The following is a 27,527-nucleotide window of genomic DNA, read 5'->3' as shown; positions in this document are numbered from 1 at the left end:
TAGTAGAGTGGCCTCATTTACTAGGTGTTCTGTAGGGCTCAGTGGCTCAGCCTCCTCATTCACCTGAGTTGGCACTCTAAATGTGCCCCTGTGTGTACTGTTTGCACTGTCTTGTTGTAGTTGAACCTTGATTGCTGTTGGTGCCACTGGGAGGAACTGACAAGCCAATTGGCTGTGAGGACCAGCTCAAATACAAAGGAAAAGCTGCTGTGCAGGAAATACTTGCTTCAATGTGGTTTTGGTGCTCACTGAGTCTTCCCCTTGGTTGTGTTGCTCATGGATGTGTAGAGTTGTAATCTGGTGTGGCCCGAAGCTGTCCACCAGGTGCACTGGCTCTGTGTCACCCCTGGAGGTGCAAAGTCAGCCACTGCCTGTGCCCTGCCTGGGACCACCCGTCAGGAGCTATAGAGTGATCTGAAGATGGCTGCTACTTGTGTTGGGTTTAGAAGTGCCCAGGTAAAGCCAAGCTGTGAAGCAAGGCAGGCTGCTGTGGTTCAGGGCCTGGGACCACTTGGCAAGAGGTATGGGGCATGCTGAAGCCAGCTGCTGCTTGTTTGAGTTGTTTTAGGAAAGTCTGAAGCCTGAGCCAGGACAAGCCATTCTATGGAAAAGCTGCTGCAAACAGCTTGAGTGGGGCTGCAAATTGGATGAGTCAGAATCTCAGGGAATCACCATGGTGGAGGGAGCAGTGTGAGCCAGGTTGTTGGAGACTCAGATATGGTGCCTGCCAGTCAGCTCTGCGATGGGGGAAATATCAGCATGGGAACAATGACTCTTGCAAGCACTTTTATTTATTTTTATTTTTTGTTTTTATTTTGTTTTATTGCTTAAAATGTATTACAAAGAGTATTACATATGTCTCCTTTTTTTTCCCCCCTTAACCTTTCCCCGGCCTCCCCTATGCCCCAGTGTCTTGTGTCCATTGGTTATGCTTATATGTATGCATACAAGTCCTTCGGTTGATCTCTTACCGCCCCCCCCAACCCTCCCTGGCCTTCCTGCTGTAGTTTGACAGTCTGTTTAATGCTGCTCTGCCTCTGTATCTATTTTTGTTCATCCTACATAATAAAGAGGTAATATGCAAATTGACTGTCATGCCCTTGCACAAGAAGTCCTCCCCCATGTGGTCACAAGATGGCCACGCCCATATCATCACAACATGGCTGCCCCATGTCTTCATAAGATGGCTGGCAGAGGAGGGCAGTTGTGGGCAACCAGGCCAGCAAGGGAAGGCAGTTGGGGGCGACCGGGCTGACAGGGGAGGGCAGTTGGGGGCAACTGGGCTGGCACGGAAGCAGTTAGGTGTCGATCAGGCTGTCAGGGCAGAGGTTAGGGGGTGATCAGGCTGGCAGGGCAGAGGTTAGAAGGTGATCAGGCTGGCAGGCAGAAGCAGTTAGGGGCAATCAGGCAGGTAAGCAGGTGAGTGGATGGGAGCCAGCCGTCCTGGATTGTGAGACGGATGTCCAACTGCCAATTTAGGGAACGGGTCTAAACTGGCAGTCAGATATTCCCTGAGGGGTCCCAGATTGAAGAGGGTGCAGCCTGGGCTGAGGGACAACCCCCCAGTGCATGAATTTCATGCACTGGGCCTCTAGTCAGTTTATAATTGTCTTTATTATCCATAAATGAGTGAGATCTTGTGGTATTTTTCTTTCATTGACTGGCTTATTTCACTTAGCATAATGCTCTCCAGTTCTATCCATGCTGTTGCAAATGGTAAGAATTCCTTCTTTTTTACAGCAGCATAGAATTCCATTGTGTAGATGTACCATGGTTTTCTAATCCACTCATCTGCTGATGGGCACTTAGGCTGTTTCCAAATCTTAGCTATGGTAAATTGTGCTTCTGTGAACATAGGGATGCATATATCCTTTCTGATTGGTGTTTCTGATTTCTTTGGATATATTCCTAGAAGTGGGATCACTGGGTCAAATGGACGTTCCATTTTTAACTTTTTGAGGAAACTCCATACTATCTTCCATAGTGGCTGCACCAGTCTGCATTCCCCACCAGCAGTGCACGAGTGTTCTGCATACTCTCCAGCACTTGTCATTTGTTGATTTGTTGATGATAGCCATTCTGTCAGGTGTGAGATGGTACCTCATTGTTGTTTTGATTTGCATCTCTCAGATGATTAGTGACTTTGAGCATGTTTTCATATGTCTCATGGCTTTCTGAATGTCCTCTTTTGAAAAGTGTCTATTTAGGTCCTTTGCCCATTTTTTGATTGGATTGTTTATCTTCCTTTTGTTAAGTTGTATGAGTTCCCTATCAATGTTGGATATTAAACCTTTATCGGTGATAACATTGGCAAATATGTTCTCCCACACAGTGGGCTTTCTTGTTTTGTTGATGGTTTCATTTGCTGTGCAGAAGCTTTTTATTTTGATGTAGTCCCATTTGTTATTTTCTCTTTAGTTTCCAATGCCCTAGGACAGGGGTGGGCAAACCTTGACACACGTGCCAAACATGGCACACCAGTAACTTTTGCTGGCACGTGAAACCCTCTCTTATAATCTTCCATTTACAGTTTTGTTCTTAATATCGACTTTTTTATTCTTAAGATAAATTCAGTGTAGGTGCATTTTAGATAAATAATTTTATATAACAAGTTATCTTAAAGACCATAGACATGTATTGATGAGAGAGGGGAAGAGCAATTTCTATGCGTCTGCCTTAACTCTCCCTGCCTTCCTAGATCCAACCAGTGTTTTGTTTTCATCCACATATGCTTGTGAATCTTTGTTCTCAGTGATGAATTTTGTTAAGTCTCCTAATAGGAGTAGTCTGACGGATGAAAGTAGTAGCTAGTGCATATCTCTGAAGGTCATGAAATATAAACCTGATGTAAAATCTCTGTCATCAGTGATGCAGTTGCAAAAGTCCCACTGATAATATCAAATGGAATCATAAAGTTTTCTGTCAGACTATCAGTGTACATGTATACATTAAAAAATAAATGTATTTTTCATCATCATATACTGTGTTTTTGTCGCTCAAATAAATTTTATTATTTCTTCAAAGTTCTTCACATATGTACACCTTAAGAGATATCAAGTAGGCGTAACATGTTCTCAGAAAATTAGGGTTGGCACACAGAAGAATTTTGAGTCAGAGATTTTGCTGGTTTTGGCATGCACTCACAAAATGGTTGCCCACCCCTGTCCTAAGAGCTGTATCAGTGAAGAAATTGTTTTAGCATATGTCTGAGATTTTGTTGCCTTTGGATTACTCTAGTATTTTTATGGTTTCCCGTCTTACATTTAAGTTCTTTATCAATTTTGAGTTTATTTTTGTGTATGGTGTAAGTTGGTAATCTAGTTTCATTTTTTTGCATGTATCTGTCCAATTTTCCCAACACCATTTATTGAAGAGACTGTCTTGACTCAATTGTATGTTCTTGCCTCCTATGTCAAATATTAATTGAGCATATTGGTTCGGGTCAATTTCTGGGTTCTCTATTCTATGCCATTGACCTATATGTCTGTTCTTGTGCCAGTACCAGGCAGTTTCAAGAACAGTGGCTTTGTAATACAGCTTGATATGTGATATTGAGATCCCACCTACTTTGTTCTTCTTTCTCAGGATCTCTGCAGCTATTCGGGATCTTTTTTTATTCCAGATGAATTTTGGGAGAGTTCCTTCTAGGTCTGTGAAATATGCCATTGGTATTTTAATGGGGAGTGCATTGAATTTATAGATTGCTCTGGGTAGTATGGACATTTTAATGATGTTGATTCTACCAATCCATGAACATGGTATGTTCTTCCATCTGTTTATGTCTTCCTCTATCACTTTTTTCAACATCCTGTAGTTTTCTGAGTAGAGGTCTTTTACCTCTTTAGTTAAGTTCATTCCTATGTATCTTAAGATTTTTTGGTGATGGTAAATAGGATTGCTTTTTTAGTCTCTCTTTCTGTAAGTTCACTATTGGTGTATAGAAATGCCATAGATTTCTTGGTGTTAATTTTGTATCCTGCTACATTGCCGAATTCATTTTTTAAGTCTAATGGTTTTTATTATGGAGTCTTTAGGGTTTTTTATGTACAATATCATGTCATCTGCGAATAAGGACAGTTTTACTTCTTCTTTTCTGATCGCACTGTCTAATACTTCCAGTACTATGTTGAACAGGAGTGGTGAGAGTGGGCATCCCAGTCTTGTTCCTGTTCTTAAGGGAAATGGTTTTAGTTTTTGCCCATTGAGTATGATGTTGGCTATGGGTTTGTCATATATGGCTTTTATTATGTTGAGGTATGATCCTTCTATTCCCACCTTGCTGAGAGTTTTTATCAAAATGGGTGTTGGATTTTGTCAAATGCTTTTTCTGAATCAATTGATATGACTATGTGGTTTTAGCTCTCAATTTGTTTATGTGATTTATGACGTTTATCGATTTGATGATATTGTACCATCCTTGCATCCCTGGAATAAATACTACTTGGTCATGGTGTATGATCTTTCTGACGTACGGCTAGATCTGATTTGCTAAGATTTTGTTAAGGATTTTGGCATCTATGTTCATGAGGGATATTGGCCTATAATTCTCTTTCATTGTGTTGTCTTTATCTGGTTTTGGTATTTGGTGATGCTGGCTTCATAGAATGAGCTTGGAAGTGTTCCTTCCTCTTGAATTTTTTGGAATAGTCTGATAAGGATAGGTTTTAGTTCTTCCTTGAATGTTTGGTAAAACTCCCCTGTGAAGCCATCTGGCCCTGAGCTTTTGTTTGTTGTAAGCTTTTTGATTACTGCTTCAATTTCTTCCATAGTTATTTGGCTATTAGATTTTTGGATTCTTCCTGATTGAGTTTTGGAAGGTTTTATTTTTCTAGAAATATGTCCATTTCCTCCAGGTTGTCTAGTTTGTTGGAGTAGAGTTGTTCATAGTATTTTTTAACAATCCTTTGTATTTCTGTGGGGTTTGTTGTTATTTTTCCTCTTTCATTTCTGATTTTGTTTATTTGGGTCCTGTCCCTTTGCTTCTTGTGAGCCTGGCTAGAGGTTTATCAATCTTGTTTATCCTTTCAAAGAACGAGCTCTTGGTTTCATTGATCTTTTGTATTGTTTTTTTGGCCTCTATGTCATTTATTTCTGCTTTAATCTTTATTATCTCCTTCCTTCTGCTCACTCCGGGATTTTCTTGTTGCTCTCTTTCTAATTCTTTGAGTTGTAGAGTTAGATGATTTACTACCATTTTTTTTTGGTTTGTTTTTTGAGGTAGGCCTGTAGAGCTAAAAACTTCCCTCTCAGAACTGCTTTCATTGTGTCCCATAGGTTTTAGATTGTTGTGTTTTCATTGTAATTAATTTCCAAGATGTTTTTAATTTCTTCTTTGATCTCATTGGTAACCCAGTCAATATTTAATAACATGCTATTCAGCTTCCAAGTGTTTGAGTGTTTTAAATTGTTTTTATTGTAGTTTATTTCTAATATTATGCCATTGTGGTCTGAGAAGATGCTTGGTATGATTTCAATCTTCTTGAATTTGGGGAGACTTTGCTTGTGACCCAATATGTGGTCTATTTTTGAAGATGTCCCATGTGCACTTGAGAAGAATGTATATTCCATGGCTTTGGTGTGAAATGTTCTGAAGATGTCAATTAAGTCCATCTGATATAGCAAGTCATTTAGGATTGCTGTTTCTTTGCTGATTTTTTGTCTAGGTGATTTATCCAGTGATGTCAGTGGTGTATTAAAGTCCCCTACTATGCTTGTATTGTTGTGAATCTCTCCCTTGATATCTTCCAGGAGTTTTTTTTTTTTATGTATTTGGATGCTCCTGCATTGGGTGCATATGTTTTTATCAGGGTTCTATCCTCTTGTTGTATCAATCCCTTTAGTATTATGAAGTGGCCTTCCTTATCTCTTGTTATGGCCTTTACTTTGAGGTCTAATTTGTCATATATAAGTATTGCTACCCCAGCTTTTTTTTTTTTTTTCATTTGCCTGAAAGATAGTTTTCCATTCCTCCACTTTCAGTCTGTGTGAGTCCCTTATTCTGATGTGGGTCTCTTGTAGACAGCAAATATATGGGTCATGTTTTTTTATCCATTCAGCCACTCGATGACTTTTGTTTGGAGCATTTAGTCCATTTATGTTTAAAGTTATTATTGAAAGGTACTTGTTTGTAGCCATTTTTATTTTTTGTGCCTGTTTTCTTTCTTAGTTTTTTATTTCCTCTTTTTACACCAGTCCCTTTAGCATTTCTTGCATTGCTGGCTTGGTGGTGATAAATTTCCTTAGCCCTTTTTTGTCTGTGAAGCTCCTTATTTCCCCTTCAATTTTGAATGATAGCCTTGCTGGATAGAGTATTCTTGGATTCAGTCCCTTGCTTTGCATCACTTTGTAATTTTCTGTCCATTCTTTTCTGGCCTGATGTGTTTCTGTTGAGAAATCATTTGATAATCTAATGGGAGATCCCTTGTATGTAACTTTCCGTCTCTCTCTTGCAGCCTTTAAGATTCTCTCTTTGTCCTGAACATTTGCCATCATAATTGTGATGTGTCTTGGTGTGGGTCTTTTCAGGTTCATCTTGTTTGGGACTCTCTGTGCTTGTGTGACTTTTTTCATCCCCACCTCAGGGAAGTTTTCTGACATTATTTCTTCAAATAGGTTTTCTAACCCTTGTTCTTCTTTCTGTTGTTTTGGCATTCCTATTATTCATATGTTGCTTTGTTTCATGTTGTTCCATATCTCCCTTAGGCTCTCCTCCTGTCTTTTAATTTTTTTTCTCCAGTTGCAGTTCAGTTTGGGTGTGTTTTGCTTCCCTGTCTTCCAAATTGTTAATTCGGTCCTCCGCATCTCCTAGTCTACTGTTGAAACTTTCCATGGTGTTTTTTTTAAAATATATATATATATTTTATTGATTTTTTATAGAGAGGAAGGGAGTGGAGAGGGATAGAGAGTTAGAAACATCGATGAGAGAGAAACATCGATTCAGCTGCCTCTTGCACACCCCCTACTGGGTATGTGCCCGCAACTCAGGTACATGCCCTTGACTGGAATCTAACGTGGGACCCTTTAGTCCACAGGCCGACGTTCTATCCACTGAGCCAAACCAGCTAGGTCTCCATGGTGTTTTTATGCCTCTGTTTCACTTAGCTGCTTTTCTGGTGATACTTCCTTTTCTTTCCTTTGGGTTTTTGTGGGGTTTTTTTGTCTTCCCATTTTTGGTCTCACCGACTGATCTAGATGTCGAGTCATGCAGGCTGCTCCTTGGGTGGCAGTGGCTCCTTGGGCTGCAGTTGCTCCTCAAGTTGTAGTGGCTGCTCCTCAGTTGGCAGCGGCTCCTCTGGTGGGTGCTGTTTGCAATAGTGGTGTCTCCTCTGGCTGGTAGGGGAGGCTGCTCGCACAGCTGCTGTTCGTTGGACAGGGGTGAGCTGATCACAAGGCTGCTGCTCCTCAGATGGGGACAGGCTGAGCACGGCTTCTGCTCCTTAGATAGGAGCGGGCTGTTCACATGGCTTCTGCTCCTCAGATGGGCATGGACTGCTCATGTGGCTGCTGCTCCTTGGACTGGGGCTGGCTGCACGCTGCTGCTGTTCATCAGACGGGGTGGGCTGTTCGTGAGGCTGCCGCTGTTTGGACAGGGGCTGGTTGCTTACAGGGTTACTGCTCCTCATACAGGTGCAGGCTGCTTGCGCAGCTGCTGCTCCTCAGATGGGGGATGGGCTGCTCACGTGGCTGCTGCTCCTTGGGTGGGAGTGAGCTGCACATGCAGCTGCTGCTCCTCAGATGGGGCGGGATGCTCAGCCAGCTGCTGCTCGTCGGACAGGTGCAGACTGCTGTGTGGCTGCTGTTCCTTGGACAAGGGCAAGCTGCTTGGGCGGCTACTGCTCCTTGGGTAGGAGTGAGCTGCATGTGTGGATGCTGCTCCTAGGATGGGGCAGGCTGCTCACCCAGCTGCTGCTCGTCGGACAGGTTCAGGCTGCATGTGTCTGCTGCTCCTCGGATCACTGTGAACTGCGCAGCGCTGCTGCTTCTTGGACTGGGGCAGGCCACATGAGGCTTCTGCTCTTAGACCTGGGGCAGGCTGCTCACACGGCTGCTGCTCCTTGGACAGGAGTGGGCTGCTCACGTGCCTGCTGCTTACGTTGTTGCAGTGCCCTGGGCTAAGGCATTGGGCTGGTCAGAGGGGAGCACGCTTCAGAACTCACAGGAGCCTGCGCCCAGGGTGCCTGGAGACTCGTTGACCATGGGACCACAGCCGAGGTAGCAGGCCCCTGGCAGGGGTGTCTGTAGAGTCCCAGGTGTTATCTGAGGGCACCCTGGGTGGGGGTGAGGCCTGGCTCCTAGTTACAGCAGCTCTCCCCTTAAAAACGCTAGGCCTCTGAGGACGACCCAGCCTCCCAGCACTGTTTTCAACGGTAGCAGAGGCTGCCTAGTTAGGCAAGCCCATTTAGCCTGACCCCGAAGGTCCTGCGGGATCTATCTGTGCCTCACTCACGTACACACACACACATCCCACATGACCACACACTCCTCTTTTGGTCCCTCACTGACTTACGCTCTCTCCCTCACTGCTGCCTTCTTCCTGCCTCTGTAGTTGGCTCTGGGATGTTATTGACCTGTTCGTGGATGGAGTTTCCTCTCCAGGTGTCTGGTTATGAAGCTCACTCTCTAGCACCTGGCCAGACAGGAGAAAATTCACCTTGACAAGTCATAACACAAAGGGACCAAAGCACGAATATACTCATGAAATAATAACCCCACTATAAGTGACCACCTGAGAAAAGAGAATTAGGGGTGAGAAAAGAGAACATAAATGATATCGAAGAGAAAGATAAAGATAAAAGAGAAAAGAAAAAGGACTATATATATATATAAATATATAAAAATATATAAAAATATATATATATAAATATATAAAGGACTATATATATATATAAATATATAAAAACACCACAGAACCAATAGATAAACAACCAAACAAAACAAAACAACAACAAAAAAAACTATAAACACCAAACCCCCAGCAAAGAGGGTGGGGGCAGAATCTGTAGATGCTGAGCTTATATATAGAAGATAAGGTTAAGAATTGGATAAATATGGGGAGGATCTCAGATCAGTATAGAGGATGTAGAAAGGGGATGGGTGGATAAGAGGAAAGAGAATGAGAAAAAAAAATTTACAAAGAATTTGATTTCAGAAATGATATAAAAATAAAATAAAATAGAGTGATGGAAAAATAATGTGAAAAGAAATAGAAAATAAAGCAACAAATAAAAACAGGAAAACAAAGGGAAAAAAGATAACAAAATCATAAAAAAATAAAAATAAAAATGAAAAAGTGAAGTGTTCCTTTGGCTGGCTTAAGATCCCAGTCTTCTGTACTGTAGTGTTTCTCAGGTTCCGATTGCTGGAACTGAAAGTCTCTCTTTAGGCCAGTACCTTTGGACTCTCAGGGACTATTTAGGTTGGTTTTTTTTAATCCTTTATACCATTTAGGGTGGAATCTGGGTGTGGCTGTATTAGGTGCCTGGATACTGGAGGGAGGGGCTATCTCTTCAGGACAAAATGGCTGCCCTGGTCCCAGGCTCAGGCATGGCTCAGCACCAAACTTGCTGCCACTTCTCCTGGACCCCCCTCTCTCCCCAGATTTCACAATTCTGCACCTTCTTCCACACTCCAGCCACGGGTAAGTGTCTGTATCCGAAAGGTCCTATGACCTAGGCTCTATGAAGAAAGGCACAAGCCACAGAGGCTGGAGAGGCTGCACCTCTGCGCGCTCTTCTCCTGCCGGCACTCTTCAGCCTTTCCTGATTGTGGACCCAGATCTAGAATCCCCTGCTGACCAGCAGTTCTGCGTACCTTCTTTCCACTGTGCCTGTCCCAAGGAACAAGGCTCAAGCCAGTGCCGTGTGGATTCCCTCTGATCCTCAGGGCTCAGAGGTCTGGCAGATTATCCTTCCCAGAGCCTTGACTTTACCTTTCTCCACGAGTCCTCTGCCTTTCCCGGCTACAAACCATCTCCCAGCTCAATCTCCTCTGCCAATTCAGGCTGGATGTTACTCGTTTCAGCTGCTCACCCTATCTTCTCTGGGACTAGGCATGGGACATGTCCGTCTAGACCACCACCATTTTGTCTCTGCAGTACAGTACCTCCTGCAAGCATTTTTATCTGGAAGAAAGCTGTCCCCAAGTTCTTGCTCTGATTCCAGTCGTTAGTTCCTCCCCAAATGTCCCAGGTTCCTTTTAAGCCACTGCCCCATGGGGCTCAAGTCCAAGTAAGTCTGTGTGCCGACCCTTTAAGAGGAACTGGCTAAGACTCCAGCAGCCACAATCCCCACTGGATTTTACAGCCTGAAATTGCGGGGACTTCTCTTCCCAGCTCTGAAACCTTGGGCTGGGGGGCTGGTGTTGGACTCGGATGCCTTGCTCCTCACAGGAGACCTCCACAGCCTAAGATACCCTTCCAATTAGAAAAATGCCATACATGGGTGTCAAACTAGCCGGTTCCATGCCTCTGCCTCTCCTACCAGTCTCGATATGCTTTCTTCTTTACTTCTCTAGTTGTAGGACTTCCATTTAGCCAGATTTCAGGTGGTTCTGAATGATGGTTGTTCTGTATTTGAGTTGTAATTTTGATGTGGTTGTGGGAGGCAGTGAGTACTGAATTTACCTATGCCACCATCTTATTTCTATCTCCTTAACTGGACCGAGGACTTACTCTGTAATGATGAATTTAAAACATAGGAGTGGGAATATTAAATCATGAGAGGAAAAAGGAAACTAAGTAGCCCAAATGGTCAGTGTGGAAATCAACTAAGGTCTCTAAGATAGAGAAACTTCAGTGGGGAGCGGCCTGGCTCCTCATTGAGTACAGGCGAGTTTGTGTGGCTGCGATGCCTTACTGCAGATTCCTTCTTGGAAGTGGGTGCTGAAGTCGTGCACATGCATCACAAAAAGAAAAAAGCAAATGGCTTACACTGCACCTTCCCTGGGCTGTGGGTGAGCATCACTGTTGTGGTGGGCATGGTCTGGAGGCCCTTTAGAGAGGTGAATTTGACTTGAGGTTGAGGGGCAGAGCAACTGCCCTGAGAGAATCTTGGGTCTCCTATTTCTACAGGAAGCCGGATGGGCAGGGACACATCTCAGGATGTTTTGAAGGACTTTCTTTTCTTGAATCCTGGGCATAAATGTGGAGAGTTAGAGACCCTTGGGCATGATCCCCAATGAGAATTGTGCTGTGTTCACATAACCTTCTTGCCAACACCCACTCACACCTCCTGTCTAGGGTGGAGCACAGCACTTGCTAGATACCTGCTCTGTCTGCATCTCTCACCTCCAAACATCTCCAAACAATGTGTCCAGAGAGCATGACTAATGCATCAGGACTCTTCTGCTCCCACTCAGTTTCTGTCTCCTGTTGCTGTCACTGCCCTTCTACTGTTTTCCTTCCATGGGCATCTGAGCCAGCTCCTGACCCCCAGGCCTGGAATGCTGGTTGTGTTGATGCCACACCTCCAGTGGCCAAAGGGTCTTCATGCTTTGGCATTGCTGGGGCAGCCAGCTGGGTTGCCGTTGGGCAGCATGTTGTGTGGATATGCCCCATATGGAGTCAGTAAGGGAAGGGGGGTCTCTAAAATCCATAGAGGGCCCAGCATGCCTTTAAAATACATCATAGCGATGGGATTGATTGGGTTTTAAAGGCATGAAGCAGGTGGATCAAAGCAAGATTTTTACCCTTGGTGTTGGAACAGTCCTATTAAAATTGCATTCATTAAAGAAGAGAATGAATAATTACTTTTTACAAAGTAGCTATGAAAAGCATATTTTCTAACTTTTTAGTAGTTCCACTCCTGAAAGGAAGCATGTGCAAACAAAGACTAAAGAAAAGAAGTGCCCTGTCCCCAGCTCTGTCAGCGCGTTTGTCAAGCATTCTCACTGAGTCTATGAGGTGTGCTGCCCTACACATTCCCAGGAGGGACACCAGAAGTGATCTTAGGAAAACACTTAACAATTCTGGGCCACAGCTCCTCATCTTCAAGGTCAGGATACTGATACCTACACTGGAGGTGGAAAGAGCTGGACTTAGGGCTTGGCATACCAGCCGGGGCCTTGCGTTCCATTCCTTTTGTGGCAGCTTATTCCATGTTTTCATATTTTCACTCAACTGCAAGATTCAGCAAATGTTTATTGTGCCCTGACCATGTAACTTTCAGTGCATAAGAGCACTGTCAACCTCACCGGAAGCTGTGTTGGATGTTAAGGCCTGGGGCTGCCATTAGTGAATTCACTTGGAGATGCTTGGAGGCCTCGAAGGCCCTGAGATTGCCTCAGGCAGTCTCTGGCCCATCGCAGAATCACTTTCACACCCAACTTTCAGTAGGGACCTGAATCTTATTCCCTTGGCTTCCCATCATGCTTGCTGTGTGTGAAACCCCAGGACTTGTGCACATGGGGAGAGTTCCTTTTTAATCATCTCACACCCTTCCTTTCCCACAAAGCACGGAAGGGATGGTTTGAGTTGGCAGAAGCCCTTCAAAATATCACCACAGTTTGTTCTGACCTGCCAGATTTTCTCCTGTTAGTGTGCCCATAAGATCCTTCCATATGATCTTCTTACACTGCTGAATGTTTAATAATCATTTTCAGCGTGTAGGAATTCTTTCCTTGTGTGTCATCCCAGTATTAATCCCAGACAATTCAGGGGACAAATGTAGGTAAAAATCAAATGTCGACAGAGTTCGGGCTCTAGCATCAGGAAGACAAAAGTTCAGACCATGATACTTTTTTATTACTATACAGTAACGTTGGGATATTTCCTTATCTTTGAATTTCTCTTTTAACTGTAAAATGGAGTTAATAATAGGATTCAATGAGCAAAGGCATTTAGAACTGAGTTCAAAATTGGCACTTAATAAATGTTTGCTTTCTACCCCTCTGCTTTCTTGCTTTTTCAGAAAAACTGCAATTCTGTCAGATACATGTCACTTGTTGTGTCAGCCCAGCGCTCTCACAGAAAACAAACATCCTTCTTAAGACACACGACTGGTCCCTTGTGCCCTTACTTCCCTGTGTCTGATCTCAGGGGAATCGCCCAGGGCTGGGGAATCCCACCAACCCCCTGTCAAGGCTGCTGTCCCCTTCAATGGGCACCCCCAGGCCCACTGTGTCATCTCTGCTTCTTTCTGAGGGGCATCGGGACCACTTCAGTGCTGGGAACACTTAGGGACTCTGACCACAGACCAAGGCAAATAAGCCCCAGGAAAGCCCAGGTCCTGCTCCTTTTCTGCCTCAGCTCTGCCTCTGCTCAGGCCTCTCCACCTGAAACAGTCACCTGAGAACCTCTGTCACTTTCTTGGCTCTTAGATCCTGCATCCCTCTTTCCAGCGGGGCCGCAGCCCTTCAGCCACCTGAGGGCCACTGACCTGTGTGGAGGAGGCACCTTTACTGAGGTAACAAATTCAGAGGCACTGGGGCCCAAGGAACGGGTTCAGAGGGGCAGCTGAAGACTGTCCTGGCCCAGCCCCTTCTTTGGACATCAAGGTGAGGGTCAAACTATACTGGGATGAACATTGATTTGTAGACCACCTTGGGATAGATCTGAAGTTTGATCAGGAAACATTTTCAAACCCATCCAGATGTGAGCTCTTCTCCCAGGGCAGGCCTCACCCTGTGTGACCTCAGCCCCACTGTCTCCTTGACTCTTGGTGGGTAACCCCAGCCCATTCCCCCCCAGCACCTGGAGCCTGAGAGCCTTTCACCCTGTGTCAGAAGGTGCCCACCTCTTCTCAGGACCCCACTGGCTTCTTTTCCCCAGAGTCAAAGCCTGACCCTGCCTGACCGAGCGCCTGCCCCTCCCAGGCCCCTTCTCTTTCCAGCCCATACTGCAGGCTCCCCAGGGCTCTGCAGCTGCCTCTGCAGGCCTGGTCACTCCCACCTGTCCGCATGCCCCTCTGAGTGTCCCTGACCCCATGTGATGGAGCCCCTTACCCACACTCCTCATTCCCTTTCTCTCCGCCCAAGAAGGTATTTACATTTACATGGCAGTTGTCTGGGTGTCCTGGCTGGAGTGCAGGCTCTGTCTCTCCCCAGCATGGGGAAGGGCACCAGGGAAGGGCACCAGGACTCCCAATAGGACTTGACAGTGAAGCTGAGCAGGCAGTCTGCCCAGCCTGGAACAGGGCCTCGCTGATCTCACTATGGAGAGTGTGTGTTCTCATCCAGCCTTCTTGTACATTCACTCATTCTAATGACATTTGTCAACCCTGAACTGTGTTCCAGGTGCGGGGTAGGTGCCAGGCAGTGCTCAGAGCCCCCAGTGGGCAGAGCAGGGGAGGGGTCCTCATGGCACCTGAGACTCCGCCCTGCTGTAGGGCGTGTGTGCATGTGCAGGTATATGTGTGCAGTGCGTGAGCTAGTGTGTATATCTGTAGTGGGGAGAGCTCCAAGCACTGAGAAGGGTGTGACATCTGACCTCTGACCTCTCCACTTCCACCTGGGCCCACCCTGTGGCTGCAGGTTCCCCTCAGCACCGACAGGTTGCCTCACTCAGGAAGTGTTGCCTTTGTTTTGAGCAGATCCAGGCCTGGGGCAGCCTGTGGAGTCCACACAAGACAACAGGGGAGAAGCCTGGGCTCTGAGAGTCCGTTTGTGAGGCCTCCACAGGCAACAGGCATTAGTGGCAGCTCTGATTCCATAGGAGCCTCGCCTAGGAATGCCCACAACTGTCAGAGGAATGAACAATTTTGTGTCATTTGTGCAGTAGAGGGTTAAGGGGATATTTGAGCTTTCCTCTTTTACATTCCCCCTTCTTTCTGTGAAACAGAGTGAATTGGGACCTCTCTCTGTGCTGGCCTGCGTGTGACAAGGTGGCGTTATGGGTGAGAAGGCCAGGTCCCCAGTCACACTGTGGGGCATGGAGCCTGGTGGGGGCCCTAAAGGGACCATCTCTGTCTCCTTCAGGTGCCGGCGCCTCTGGGGAGCCATTTGACTGCAGCGGAGAGGAGCATGGGGACTTTATGTGGCATGCCAGGAGAGCGGTCGGCTTACTACTTGTGGCTTTCCAGGGTCCGTTTCTGGGTGTTTTATAGGTGATATTACCATTGGGCTCACTTCGGAGAGTAAAATATTGGGCCCTCAGAGGTTAGCTTATCCTCAGCTGCTGAAGGAAGTTTCCAAGTGAACTGACTGTGGTTTCAGGCTGAGCCCTTGACACATGAGCTGTGATATTTACTGAGATGTGCCGAGATGCGGTTTTGAAGGACAGTGTGCTCCACCAGCCACCTTTAGTGGCATTAGGGGCTGCCATGGGGATCGCCATGCCCACCTCCTGCAGGTCAGCAGAGTCGGGCTCAGTGCTCTGCAGCTTCTGCCTTTCACAGGCCACCGATTTACAGCCCTACTGCCCCAGGTGGACGCGAGAGCACACACTTCGGGAGAGTTAGGTGAATGAATTGCAAACATGGTGTCAAGGCCCCTTCCACGTGTGGGACCACTGTGGTGCCTGAGTCCTCAGAGATGCTTTTCCCACTGGACCTTGGGAAGAAAGGCCGTGTTCTTTTTAATAGCCGCATTATGTGCATGGCCCAGACTTCAGTCATCTGGACCACCCTGAGGCCGCCTGTGGACAAAGGAGAGCCCCAGCCAGCCAGCAGGGGCATTTGGTTTGTTTTTCAAAGCTTGGAAATTTCAGGGAGTAGGGAAAACAGCATATGAAAGTCTACTGACCCACAGCACAGCATGAACAGTTGACATGAAACCTTTAAAAGACTCAAATCATGCATTTGAGAGTGAAATGATGACCTGAAAAGAACCTTTATTCATAAAGTCCTCAATGCTGCCATACTGGCCCAGAAACACGTGTGCCCTCCTAACCGTCAGCATTCTGTGGTGTCTGTTTAATGGTATTTCCTCATCTGCGTCGAGCAAGGTTTTTTAAACTAGGGCTTGCAGGCCACACCGGCCCACCTGCTGCTTCTCTGTCAGTAAAGTCTTATTGACCCACAGCCAAGCTCCTTTATGTACATGTCCTCTCTGGTTACTTTCCCACTAAACAGCAGAGTTGAGTATGTGACGGTGACAGTATGGCATGCAATCCTGAAATATTGACTATCTGGCTCTTTCTAGAAAGGTGTGCTGACCTGTGACAGAGCACAGCACTGTGCAGGCCAAATGTGTGCTGTTTTCCTACACGTCCCTCTTGTTTCTGGGAAACAGGACTTTGTTCTGAGGCTGCCTCAGACCCACAGCATTCTGGCTGCAGGGCCACCGTTCTCCGGGAAGCAGCAACCGAACACCTGGAGTCCAAGGCGGGCCTTGCCACTGTCATGCAGACAGCCCACTCAGTGTCTGAGAAGGGAGTGTTTCTCATGCAGCAGAGAGGCAGCAGAGCAGGCATTTCCCTTCCCTGACTTCCTGAAAGCACTGGCTCCAGGTTTTTGAGACCTGATGTGACCAAGCTATTAAACCAGTCATCGTTTTCCTGGTCCTGCATTGCTGGTGGGATAAGTGGTTACTCTTTCTGGAACACACCAGCTTCATGCTGGGAACTCTGACAGCGAATCTCATCATTGCCCAGCACTCAGTGGTCCTCGTTGGAGCCTGTCTCCATGGCATGCGTTTGGATTAGAGGCAGAGCTGTGGGAACCCTTCCTCAAAACTCTTAGGCAAAGTTAGTTACTTATTGGTGTGTATAGAGGGTGATTGGCTCCCTGCACCAAGTAATCTCCCTGCCTCACATCTTCAAAAAGTGTGTGCCAGGTAAATAGGAGCACTCTGGATCCTGCTACTGTCCTGAAGTTCCGGCCAGCATGGGACCCAGAAAGTCCCCTTCAGTATTAGCGCCACCAGGTGCCACCAAACCAAAGCTGAGACCACATTGGGTTTGCATCCGATAGGCAGGAGGCTGTGCAGATTCCGCCTGCTCATTTCACTAACCTCACAGTAGCACATTTGACATGAGTGGATTTTGAACCCCACTTACTGTGTTATAATGGGATTTTACTGCAGTTACATTATATTGGGTGATGTCCATGTGTTTATGATTGGGCCTCTCCCACCTAGCACTGAGCTCCCATTGAGGAGGGATGGTTTCCTCCTTATGCCTGGCATTTAGGGGATGCTCATGCATTGCTGGCTGGACAAGGAGCAGGCAGGAAATGCCAGCACTTGGAATGATACAAATTCTCTGGCCTAAGACCACACTCGGTTTTGGACAGCTCCCCTTTTATGTGCCAATCCCACATAAGGGGGAGCTAATTCCACCCTCTGAGTGACCCAGAATGAGCCCAGCTCTTCAGTGTGGCTGTGATGCCACAGCTCAGAGACAGTAGCCATGCCCCACCCAGCCTTCTCATTCTCAGGCTCGGCGATGCCACTTCCCTTGCTTCTGTGACTTAATTTCAGATTGTTCACATATTGGCTGGCTTCCTCAGAATGTGATGATGTCTCCTTGATGCGTTAGAACCAATGCAGTATTCGAGTTGTGCCACGACTTATCCACACTATCACCTTTTATTTTAGAAAAAACCCTTTTATCTAGGTATAGCATAATATACTCACAAGTTAACCAATCAAAATTATGCCCCTTGATGATTGGAAAGAATACATCCTTATAATCACTACCCAGTGGAGCAATGTGGGCGCCAGTGCCCCAGTGCCTCCACCCTCTTCTCCTCTCATATCTTCTAACACCATAGAAGACTTGTGTCTATTTTTGAAGCTCAAATAAACGAATCATGCAGAACATATTTTTGTGTCCAACTCTATTTTCTCTCAACATCATGTTTATGAGCTACACCTATATTGTTGTAGGGTCTTTGGTTGTCCATTTTTATCACTTTCTGGTATTATTAGCTGGGTTTTTAAAAAATATATATTTTATTGATTTTTTTACAGAGAGAAAGGGAGAGGGATAGAGAGTTAGAAACATCGATGAGAGAGAAACATCGATCAGCTGCCTCTTGCACACCCCCTACTGGGGATGTGCCCACAACCAAGGTACATGCCCTTGACCGGAATCGAACCTGGGACCCTTCAGTCTGCAGGCCGACGCTCTATCCACTGAGCCACACCAGTCAGGGCTATTAGCTGGTTTTTTAATAGACTTCATTTATAGAGCAGTTTTAGGTTCATGCCTGGATTGAGCAGAAGGTACAGAGATTCCCATGTGCCTCCTTGCCCCCACACACACAGCCTCCCATGACCAGCATCCCCACCAGAGAGGTGCGTCGGTTACAACTGATGAAGCTACAGTGACACATCCTGTCACCCAGGGTCCAGGGTTTATATGAGGATTCACTTGGTGTTGTGCATTCTGTGGGTTCATGTATAAAAACATGTGCTCAGCTTGACGTATCATCCAGAGCGCTGTCACTGCTGTGCTCCGCTGATTCACCCCTCCCTCTCCAGCCCCTGAAACCATTGATCATTTTACTGTCTCCATTGTTTTGCCTTTTCCACAATGTCATATATTAGATGTAGTATGTAGCATATTCAGATCGCCTTCTTTCACTTAATAATATGCATTTAAGTTTCTATCATATCTTTTTATGGCTTGTTAGCTCATTTCTTTTTAGCACTGGATAACATTCTATTGTCTGGATTTACCACAGCTTATTTATCCTCTCCCCTGCTGAAGGAAATTTTGATTGCTTCCAAGTTTTAGTGATTATAAATAAAACTGCTGTAAATATCCATGAGCAGGCTTTTGTGTGGACATAAGTTTTCAGATTCTTTAGGTCATTGCCAAAAAGTGTGATTGCTGGATTATAGTGTCAGAGTATGTTTAGTGTTGTAAGAAACTACCAAACTGTCTTCCAAAGTTGCTGCACCATTTTCCGTCCCCACCAGCAATGGCTGAAAGCTCCTGTGGCCTCACATCCTCACCAGCATTCGTTGCTGTTGGCTGTTCTAATGGGTGTCTAAGTCATATCTCATGGTTTTAATTTGCATTTCCCTGATGACAAGATGTGGAGCATCTTCTCATGTGCTTATTTGCCATCTACATGTCTTCTTTAGTGAGGTGCTTGTTAAGATCATAGGCCCATTTTGAAGTTGGATTGTATGTTTTCTTATTATTGACTTTTCAAAGTTCTTTGTGTATTTTGAATAACCGTTCTTTATCAGATATGTCTTTTGCAAATATTTACATGAGTCTGTGGCTTGTCTTTTTATTTTCTTGACAGTATCTTTTACAGAACCGAAAATTTTAATTTTAATGAAGTCCAGCTTATCAGTTCTTTCTTTCATAGACCGACCCTTGGTGTTGTGTTCAAAAGTCACCACCACACCCAAGGCTCGGGTCTTCTCTGCTAGTCTGTAAGGGTTTTATAGTTCTGTGTTTTACATTTAGTTTGTGATCCATTTTGCATTAATTTTTCTGAAGGGTATAAAGTATTGGTCTAGATCAATTTTTATTTGCCTGTGGATGTCTAATTGTTTCAACATTTGTTGAAAAAACTGTCTTTTCTCCATTATATTGTCCTTGCTCCTGTGTCAAAGATCAGTTGATTATATTTATGTGGGTCTATTTCTAGATGCTATGTTATGTTTTATTGATCTATTAGATCTATTTTTATGTTCTATCACCAACACCACACTGTCTTTAGTACTGTAGCTTTAGTCTTGAAGTCAAATAGTATCATTCTTGTTCTTCTCTTTCAATATTATGTTGACTATTCTGGGTCTTTGGCCTCTCCATATAAACTTTATAATTAATTTGTTAATTGCCATAAAATCACTTCTTGAGATTTTGATTGGGATTGCACTGAATGTAGAAGTTGAGAAAAACTGATATTATGACAATATTGAAGCTTTCAAGCCATGAGAATATACATCTCTCTATTTTTTTCTTCTTTGATTTCATTTATCAGAGTTTTGTAGTTTTTTTCATATAGCTATTTGTACTTATTTTGTTAGATTTATACCTAAATATTTTATTTTTAGATGCTAATGTAAACATTATTGTGATTTTAATGTCAAATTCCACTTGTTCATTTTATTGTACTTCACTTTGTTGCGCTTTGCAAATATTGCATTTTGTACCGATTGGAAGACAAAACCCTCCACCAACAAGATTATGACTTGCTTTTTTGCAGTGGTCTGGATCTGAACCCATAGTATCTCCAAGGCATGCATGTATATAGAAAAGTGTTTAATGTTTATGTATTAACTAGAGGCCCAGTGCATGAAATTCATGCACAGGTACGGTCCCTAGGTCTGGCTGGCGATCAGGGCCGACTGGGGCCTTCCAGCTGCCGGCCTGAGCCTTCCTTCATTCTGCACTGCCCCCTGGTGGTCAGTGCATGTCATAGGGAGCAGTCAAACTCCTAGTCAGTCGAACTCCCGAGGGGACACTTTGCATATTAGCCTTTTATTATATAGGATATTCTATCTGAAATCTTGCTATAGTTTGTCATTAGTACCATAAGTTTTAATTGATTCTTTCAGGTTCTCTTTTTTTAAAAAAATTAAACTTCTTGAGGGTAACATTTGTTAATAACATTATATAAATTTTAGGTGTACAACAAAATAGCACAATCTCTGTATACTCTATTGTGTACTCACTACCTGTGTACTTGTCTCCTTCTGTCACTTTGTATTTAACCCCTTTTGCCTCTTTTGTCCTTCCCTTACCCCCTTTTCCTTTGGTTACCATAATTCTGTTGTCTGTATCTATGAGGGGTTTTTGTTGTTGTTCATTTGTTGCTTTTTTTATACTAGCCCACATATGAGTGAAATATTAAGAATTTTGTATTTTTCTATCTGAATTACTTTACTTAGCATAATACTCTCAAGATCCATCCATCCATGTTGTTACAAATGACAATATTTCATTTTTTATGGCTGAGTAGTATTCCATTGTATATATGTACCACTGCTTAATCCAATCATATATCAAAGGACACTGGGTTATTTCTATGTCTTAGCTATTGTGAATAATGCTGCCATGAACATAGAATATGTATATATTTACAAATAAGTGTTCTCAAAATTTTGGGGTAGATACCCAGAACCAGAATTGCTGGGTCGCATGGTAGCTCTATTCTTAATTTTTTGAGAAACATCCATACTGTTTTTCATAGCAGCTGTACAAATTTACATTCCCACCACCAGTGTACAAGGGTTCCTTTTTCTCCACATCCTCACTAACACTTATCTCTTATTTTATTGATAATAGCCATTTTGACACGTGTGAGGTGGTGTCTCATTGTGGTATTGATTTGCATTTCCCTTATAGCTAGTGATGTTGAGCATTCCCCCGCCCCCCAGATATTTCTTGGCCATCACTATGACTTCTTTGGAAATGTATATATTCAGGTCCTCTGCCCACTTTTTAAAAATTTATCTTTATTGTTGAAAGTATTACAGATGTCCCTCTTTTCCCCCCTTAATCCCCTCTTTCGCCCTCCCTACCCCTCCCCAGGCCTTCTTTAATGACATTGCTTTTGTTGTGGTGGTGTTATATGAGTTCTTTTTGCTATTTTTCAATTATATTTTACATTCCATATTATTTTGTATTAGTTTCAGGTATACAGCATAGTGGTCCCCCCCCTAATATTTCCAATACCCATCTTAACCATACATAATTATTACATTATTATTACAATACTAGAGGCCCGATGCATGAAATTCTTGCAAGGGCCTTGACCCCCACCGCCACTGCAGCTGCCTCTGCCTTGGCCCCCGCCAGCCGCGGCTTTGTCTGGAAGGAAGCACATCCGGAAGGACGTCAGGTCTAATTAGCATATTATGCTTTTATTATTATAGATTATTGACTATATTCCTTATGCTGTACTTTGCAACCCCATGACTATTTTGTAACTACCAATTTGTGCTTCTTAATAAACTTTGCTTTTTTTACCCAGTGCAAGCCCCCCGCCTCCCCATGCAACAATTAATATTAGTCTGCTTTCTGAATCTATTTTGTTTGTTCTTTTATATTGTTCTTTAGTTTCCACATTTAAGTAAAATCATGACTGACTTATTTCACTGACTGACTTATTTCACTTAGCATAATACCCTCTAGGTCAATCCATGCTGTTGCAAATAGTAAGAATTCATTCGTTTTTATGATTGAGTAATATTCCATTGTATATATGTACCACCACTTTTTTATCCACTTGTCTGTTGATGGGTACATGGGAGGCTTGACTATCTTGGCTATTGTAAATAGCACAGCAATGAATATAGATTTGGTTAATTCTTGGTACCAGAAATTCTTTTTTTTAGTAATATATTTTTATTGATTTCAGAGAGGAAGGGAGAGGGAGAAAGAGATGGAAACATCAATGATTAGAGAAAAATCATTGATCGTCTGCCTCCTGCACACCCCACACCTGGGATGGAGCCCGCAAATCGGGCATGTGTCCTGACCAGGAATTGAACCGTGACCTCCTGGTTCATAGGTTGACGCTTAACCACTGAGCCATGCCGGCCAGGCTAGACATTCTTAAATACAAATATAGGCATCTGATGTTTTAAAAAGTAAAAAATTGAATTTTCCATTTAATATTTTCAGACCACAGTTGACCATAGGTAACTGAAACTGTGGAAAGCAAAACCAAGGATAAGGAGGGGCTCCTGCATATTATAAATGGAAAACATTTGAGAATCTTTGCAGCTGTAATCACTACATAAAAAAGAGAGCTATCCTGGGTGAAAATGTAAGGGGTGACTGTTTTCACATGTCATATTTCAGAATGGATAATAAACCGTTCTTTGAATCATTGCTTAGAATCTTTTCTGGGCTTCAACAGTGCTAACAGATCTCTTGTTTTCTCTCTTGTTGTGTGGATGTCCATGTGGTTGTACACATTGTGGGCTCTGGCAATTCCAGGATGAAATCCTGACTGTGATCAGAAGAGTGGATGACAACTGGGCAGAGGGAATGCTGGGAGACAAGATTGGAATTTTCCCCCTCCTGTATGTGGAGGTAAGGCCAAGCTCTCTCAGGCTCGCTTCCTCCCCCCCACACCCCTTCCCCCATGTTGTTTATTGCACCAGAGCAGGTGTAACATGACTGTGTAGCCCCCTTTTCTAAGAGAGAAAGAGGCTACTCCACAATGATCTAAGATCAAATAGGGTTTTCATTCACCATGTCAGTGCTATAAGAATTGCTTTGGTCAGGTTTGAGTGGTCTCTCCCAGGCCTGGCTCGAATCATCTCACTCTGGGCACAAAGGAGGGCTCCCCTGTGGACCTTTCCCAGTGTTCATGGGAAACCTGTGCCTGGCACCCATTTTTCTGAGACTCTCTTAAGTACTGTTGCTCTTGTCTTCCCAACCCCAGAGCTCATACTGAGCTGAGGGAAACGTCGCCAGACTATTTGCAATGTCTTCTTGGGACTCTGGATTATTCAGCAAGTTCATCCAACTGCAAGCCCCTAAAGCAAAGATGACTTGAGGCTAATTGGAGGCCTATTAATTTCCTCTCTTTTCTGTTACTATGAAGCACTAGGTTTCTAGTAAGTTTGGGCTGCTGCTGAGGAGGGAGCATCTTGTATGCATGGCTTCTGACCCTTTGCTCACTGCTGTGTACTAGAATATGTAGGAGCATTTGCCTGTGAGTGCGCCATTTGTCAGTGTATGTCCATGTGCTGTTCGTGGCTGAGCATGCACGTCATCCTGTGACTACTGGAGTCATCCCTGATGAGAGGTAGACCTGGGACTTGGACACAGGTTGTTTGCTCTAACTGAGCCCTTCTCTCCCCTGCCCCCCACTAACTGCAGTTCACTCAGCTTCGTAGGTGACGAGGCTGGTTTGCCACACCTACCTAGTGGTGTGTAGGTGCCAGTAGGTGTTTGTTAAACACATCTGGTGATTCCTGTCTCTTGCAGGATGAAGTCCACTTACTTTAGCATGGCATTCAAGGCCCTTTGCAGCTCGACCCTGATCTCTTTTTCCAGCCTTATCTCTAGTCATTTCCTCTCCCTTCCTTAAATTTTGTGGTCCTCTCAAATTTATTTTGGAAAAGCTGACTAGGACAGTGATGGCAAACGTTTTGAGTTCAGCGTGTCAGCATTTTGAAAAACCCTAACTTAACTCTGGTGCCGTGTCACATATAGAAATTTTTTGATATTTGCAACCATAGTAAAACAAAGACTTATATTTTTGATATTTATTTTATATATTTAAATGCCATTTAACAAAGAAAAATCAACCAAAAAAATGAGTTCGCGTGTCACCTCTGACATGCGTGTCATAGGTTCACCATCACTGGACTAGGACATTCTAAGATCCTCCTACAGCAGTAACAGTAAGTACACACACACGCACACACACACACACCCTTCTACAGTACACCTGTAAGATCCACAATTTCCTTCATACCATGTAAGCTTCTAATGTGCATTTGCTTTAGTTCCCAGGGGGTCTTCTTTTCCATCCTGCTGCTTAAGATGAAAAGCCCCGAATACCACCATGGTGCCTTGGAGAAGTAAAACACCTGTGCTCCCAGACATTTCAGCTCATGGGACTCTCCCCGGCAGATGCTTACATGGCGCCCAAAGGCATATATAAGAATGTCCATAGAAACTTGACTATGCTGGCCCCAAACGAGAAACAGTTCAAATGTGCACCAACAGTGGTATGGGTACATAAAGTGTGGTATGTCCACACCACGGAATACTACCCAGCAGTGAAAAGGAACAAAAGATTACTGCATATGAAAGCATGGGTGACTCACAGACACACTTTTGGAAGAAGCCACACAGAAAAGCATGTCCTGTGTGATTTTAAAGGAAGTTCAGAAGCAGGCAGAGGGAGTCCTGGCATGGATGTCAGAGCATGGTGGCTGTAGGGGAAGGCTGATGGGAAGAGGTGGGAGGGAGGCTTCTAGGTGTGGAGATGTTTTACACGTTGGTCCTGGGAGTGATTACACAGAGGGAGCAACTGTGAAACGGTGCACAGTTAATGTTTACGCACTTTTCTTTAGACTACAATTAAAGAAGTTAAGAGAAAATCTTGTAGGGAACCCCAAGGCCATGGCAGCCACTCCCTGCCAAAGGTGGGTAAGGCTGGTCAGCTACCCCCTTCCCTGGAGGAGCTCAGGCACGGGCAGGGAGGCAGAGCGCTGCTCAGGGCTGGGAAACCAAGCAGCCGGGCTCTCTGCCAATAGTCCCTGCAGACACATCAAAGGCCAAGACAGTCTGCCCAGTGTCCGACTCCCTAGCCACTGGGGACCTTCCTTTCAAATGCTACTCCCTCCAGGGATGTGAGGGAGGCTCCTTCATCTTTCCATCCCTGTGGCTTTTCATGCCCATACCTCCACCCTCAGGTCCACCTCTGCTCTGAGCACAACCTCCCTCCTCCCAGGAGCAGAGGCAGGCACGCCTGAGGCAGCCCTAAGCAGGGGCCTGCTCCTCCCTGTGCTGCACCTCCCTGGGCTGGGCTGCAGCCTGTGCAGCGCCCGGCCCCATCCCAGCACCCCAGGTGCCAAGACACAGCCCCAGCATCACAGCCCCAGCATGGCCGGCCGAGATCTCTGAGACAGACTCCTGGCTTCCAGCACCACTGAAGACAAGAAGACCCTGTGGGCATTTCCTGAGACTGAGACTGTTTCACTGTTTTTCTGTCAGTCATGTCTGGAAGCACCTGAGGAATGGGGTAAAAGCCCGGTGTGACTCCTGCCTCATACATAGCCTTGGGGTGGAGCCTGGTGCATCCAAAGGTCACAGTTTCGCTGACTGTCTTCCTCTGGGAGGGGTCTTGGTGTTTGTGATCAGAGTGGTTGGAGCTTGGGTCCTTCTCAGAGTTTGTGCCTGAGCCAGACTGGCACCCAGGAGGGAGCCTTGTCTTTTGTTTTTGGAGGCTGATCAGGCAGATGGCACATTTTGGAGCGCTGTTTGTCCCTGAAAATCAGCCTGGGGCTCAGGAAATGGGGCTGGACTCAGGTTCCTCACAGGACTGAATTACAAGAGCCCTCCCCCCACCACGCCACACACAGCTGTGCTTTGAAGTGTGGTGCAGGATATATGCAGGCTGTGGGCAGGAGGCCGCGGGGGCCTCGGTGAGCTTTCCATCGGTGCAGTCAGGCCGTGGGTCTTTAAGAAGTAAAGGAGAACTCTGCTCTGCAGACTGTGTGGTCCTCTTCTGCCTGGATCCATTTCTTTGCCACGGGCTTGTTTGGCAGGCATAGTGGACAAGTGGTATAGAACTGGCCTGGAGTGGCCTGGCCTCGTGCTGCGAGTAGCCTGTTTGCTGATAAGGGAGCCCTGTCTCCAGACTGCCTGCTCCTTGTGGACTGTGGAGATCATCTTCTCACCCATCCTCTCCACAGCTGCCGGCACCAGCTGCCAGCTGCACCTGCACCCCTGGCCTGTGCCCACTGGTCGCTGGCACTAAATCTGCCTGCACCTGGCTCCCTTGCCCAGACTCTTCCTCATCAACCTCTGACCTTTCATTCCCCAGGCTTTTGACCCCTCACCTCGCTGCCTTTCAGCTCCACTTCCTGATTCCCTGGCTCCCAGCCTGCACTCTTGAACCTGCTCCCTCCCATCCCCACCCCACTGTTCTTTTCTCCCCATTGATTTTGTGGACAGTCACTGTTTGTGGCCATGTCCTCATCCACATGGGGACTGATGTCTTGTCTCACTGGCACCTGCCTGTTTGCCAGATGACTGCTGGGCAAGGTTCCCTCACCTGCTGCTGGCCGACCCCACAGTGGATGTCCACTCAGGACAGAGAGAGGACCAGGCTCTAATCCTCAGGGAACAAACCAAACACGAGACAGGGCTGCCTCCACGTCTCTGGTTCTGAAGGGGAAGCACAGTCATCGGCGTTTTGGTTTTTTGGGACACACTGTTCTAGTGGAAGTGAGAAGGATTCGGCGGAAGGGAATTCCTCAGGCCCAGGGGCAGGAGAGCCCAGGTCCCCAAGTGTGAGGGCTGCAGTGCCGAGGGGTCACTGAGCTGTGGGCATGTGGCGGTACTTTGGTTCCTGAGCCCAGCATCGCTTGACTGGGTCTGGTGTTGGTGGCCCCTCTCTGAAGCATGAGCGCCTGGCCTGAAGTCCTGCCAAGCCAGCCTCACTCTCCTTTTCCACTGTCTCTGAGACGGCACACCTGGGGTCTGCCCTCGGTACGGCCCTCAGGCTGTGCCCTGAGAGTGGGCCTGCTTCTCATGGGTAAAGTCCACCCCAATGGTAGGACCATGAGTGGGCGTCCTGGGCTTCAGAGATGGAACCAAGGGGGCTCAACACTACACACTAGATGTCTGGCCTTTGGCACGTTCCTAAAACTGCCTGAACCTCTGTTTTCTCTCTCAAACGATGGCAACAGCATGGACCTCCCAGGGTAGTTGTAAGGCTTAAAGGCAATGACGGGAGCACAAGCCAGGCCTGGCACCCGGAGGAGCGGAAGGGCTACTCTCCTGTGTGTTAGATGAATAACTGCTCGGTGGTCTATCCGTGTGTTGGAGATCTTCGTGTCATTCCCAGACACTGACCATACTTGGCCTTGTACGCATGTTTTCTCACAGGCGCTCATTTCCGCTCCCAGTGGGGATGGGGGCTCCTTGAGGACAGGTGTGCCCCTCCTTCTACCCACATAGCAGCCCCTGCAGTGGTTTCCCGAGCTGAGCG

The 27,527-nt window shown here is 45.6% G+C and overlaps 1 protein-coding gene across 1 annotated transcript in view; it reads left to right on the top strand.

Moving 5' to 3' along the window:
- Nucleotides 1-27,527, top strand: part of SH3RF3 (SH3 domain containing ring finger 3) — a 281,575-nt gene that overhangs the window by 185,089 nt on the left and 68,959 nt on the right. The window contains exon 3 of the mRNA XM_036351738.1: nucleotides 22,787-22,882. Coding sequence (XP_036207631.1) covers nucleotides 22,787-22,882 — 96 coding nt within the window. The remainder of the gene's footprint in view (nucleotides 1-22,786; nucleotides 22,883-27,527) is intronic.

The sequence above is a fragment of the Myotis myotis genome, unplaced genomic scaffold (genome assembly GCF_014108235.1).
Source record: "Myotis myotis isolate mMyoMyo1 unplaced genomic scaffold, mMyoMyo1.p scaffold_m19_p_2, whole genome shotgun sequence".
Classification (NCBI taxonomy): Eukaryota; Metazoa; Chordata; class Mammalia; order Chiroptera; family Vespertilionidae; genus Myotis; species Myotis myotis.
The sequence above is the reverse complement of the archived record's forward strand: the minus strand, read 5'-3'. Positions and strand labels throughout refer to the sequence as shown.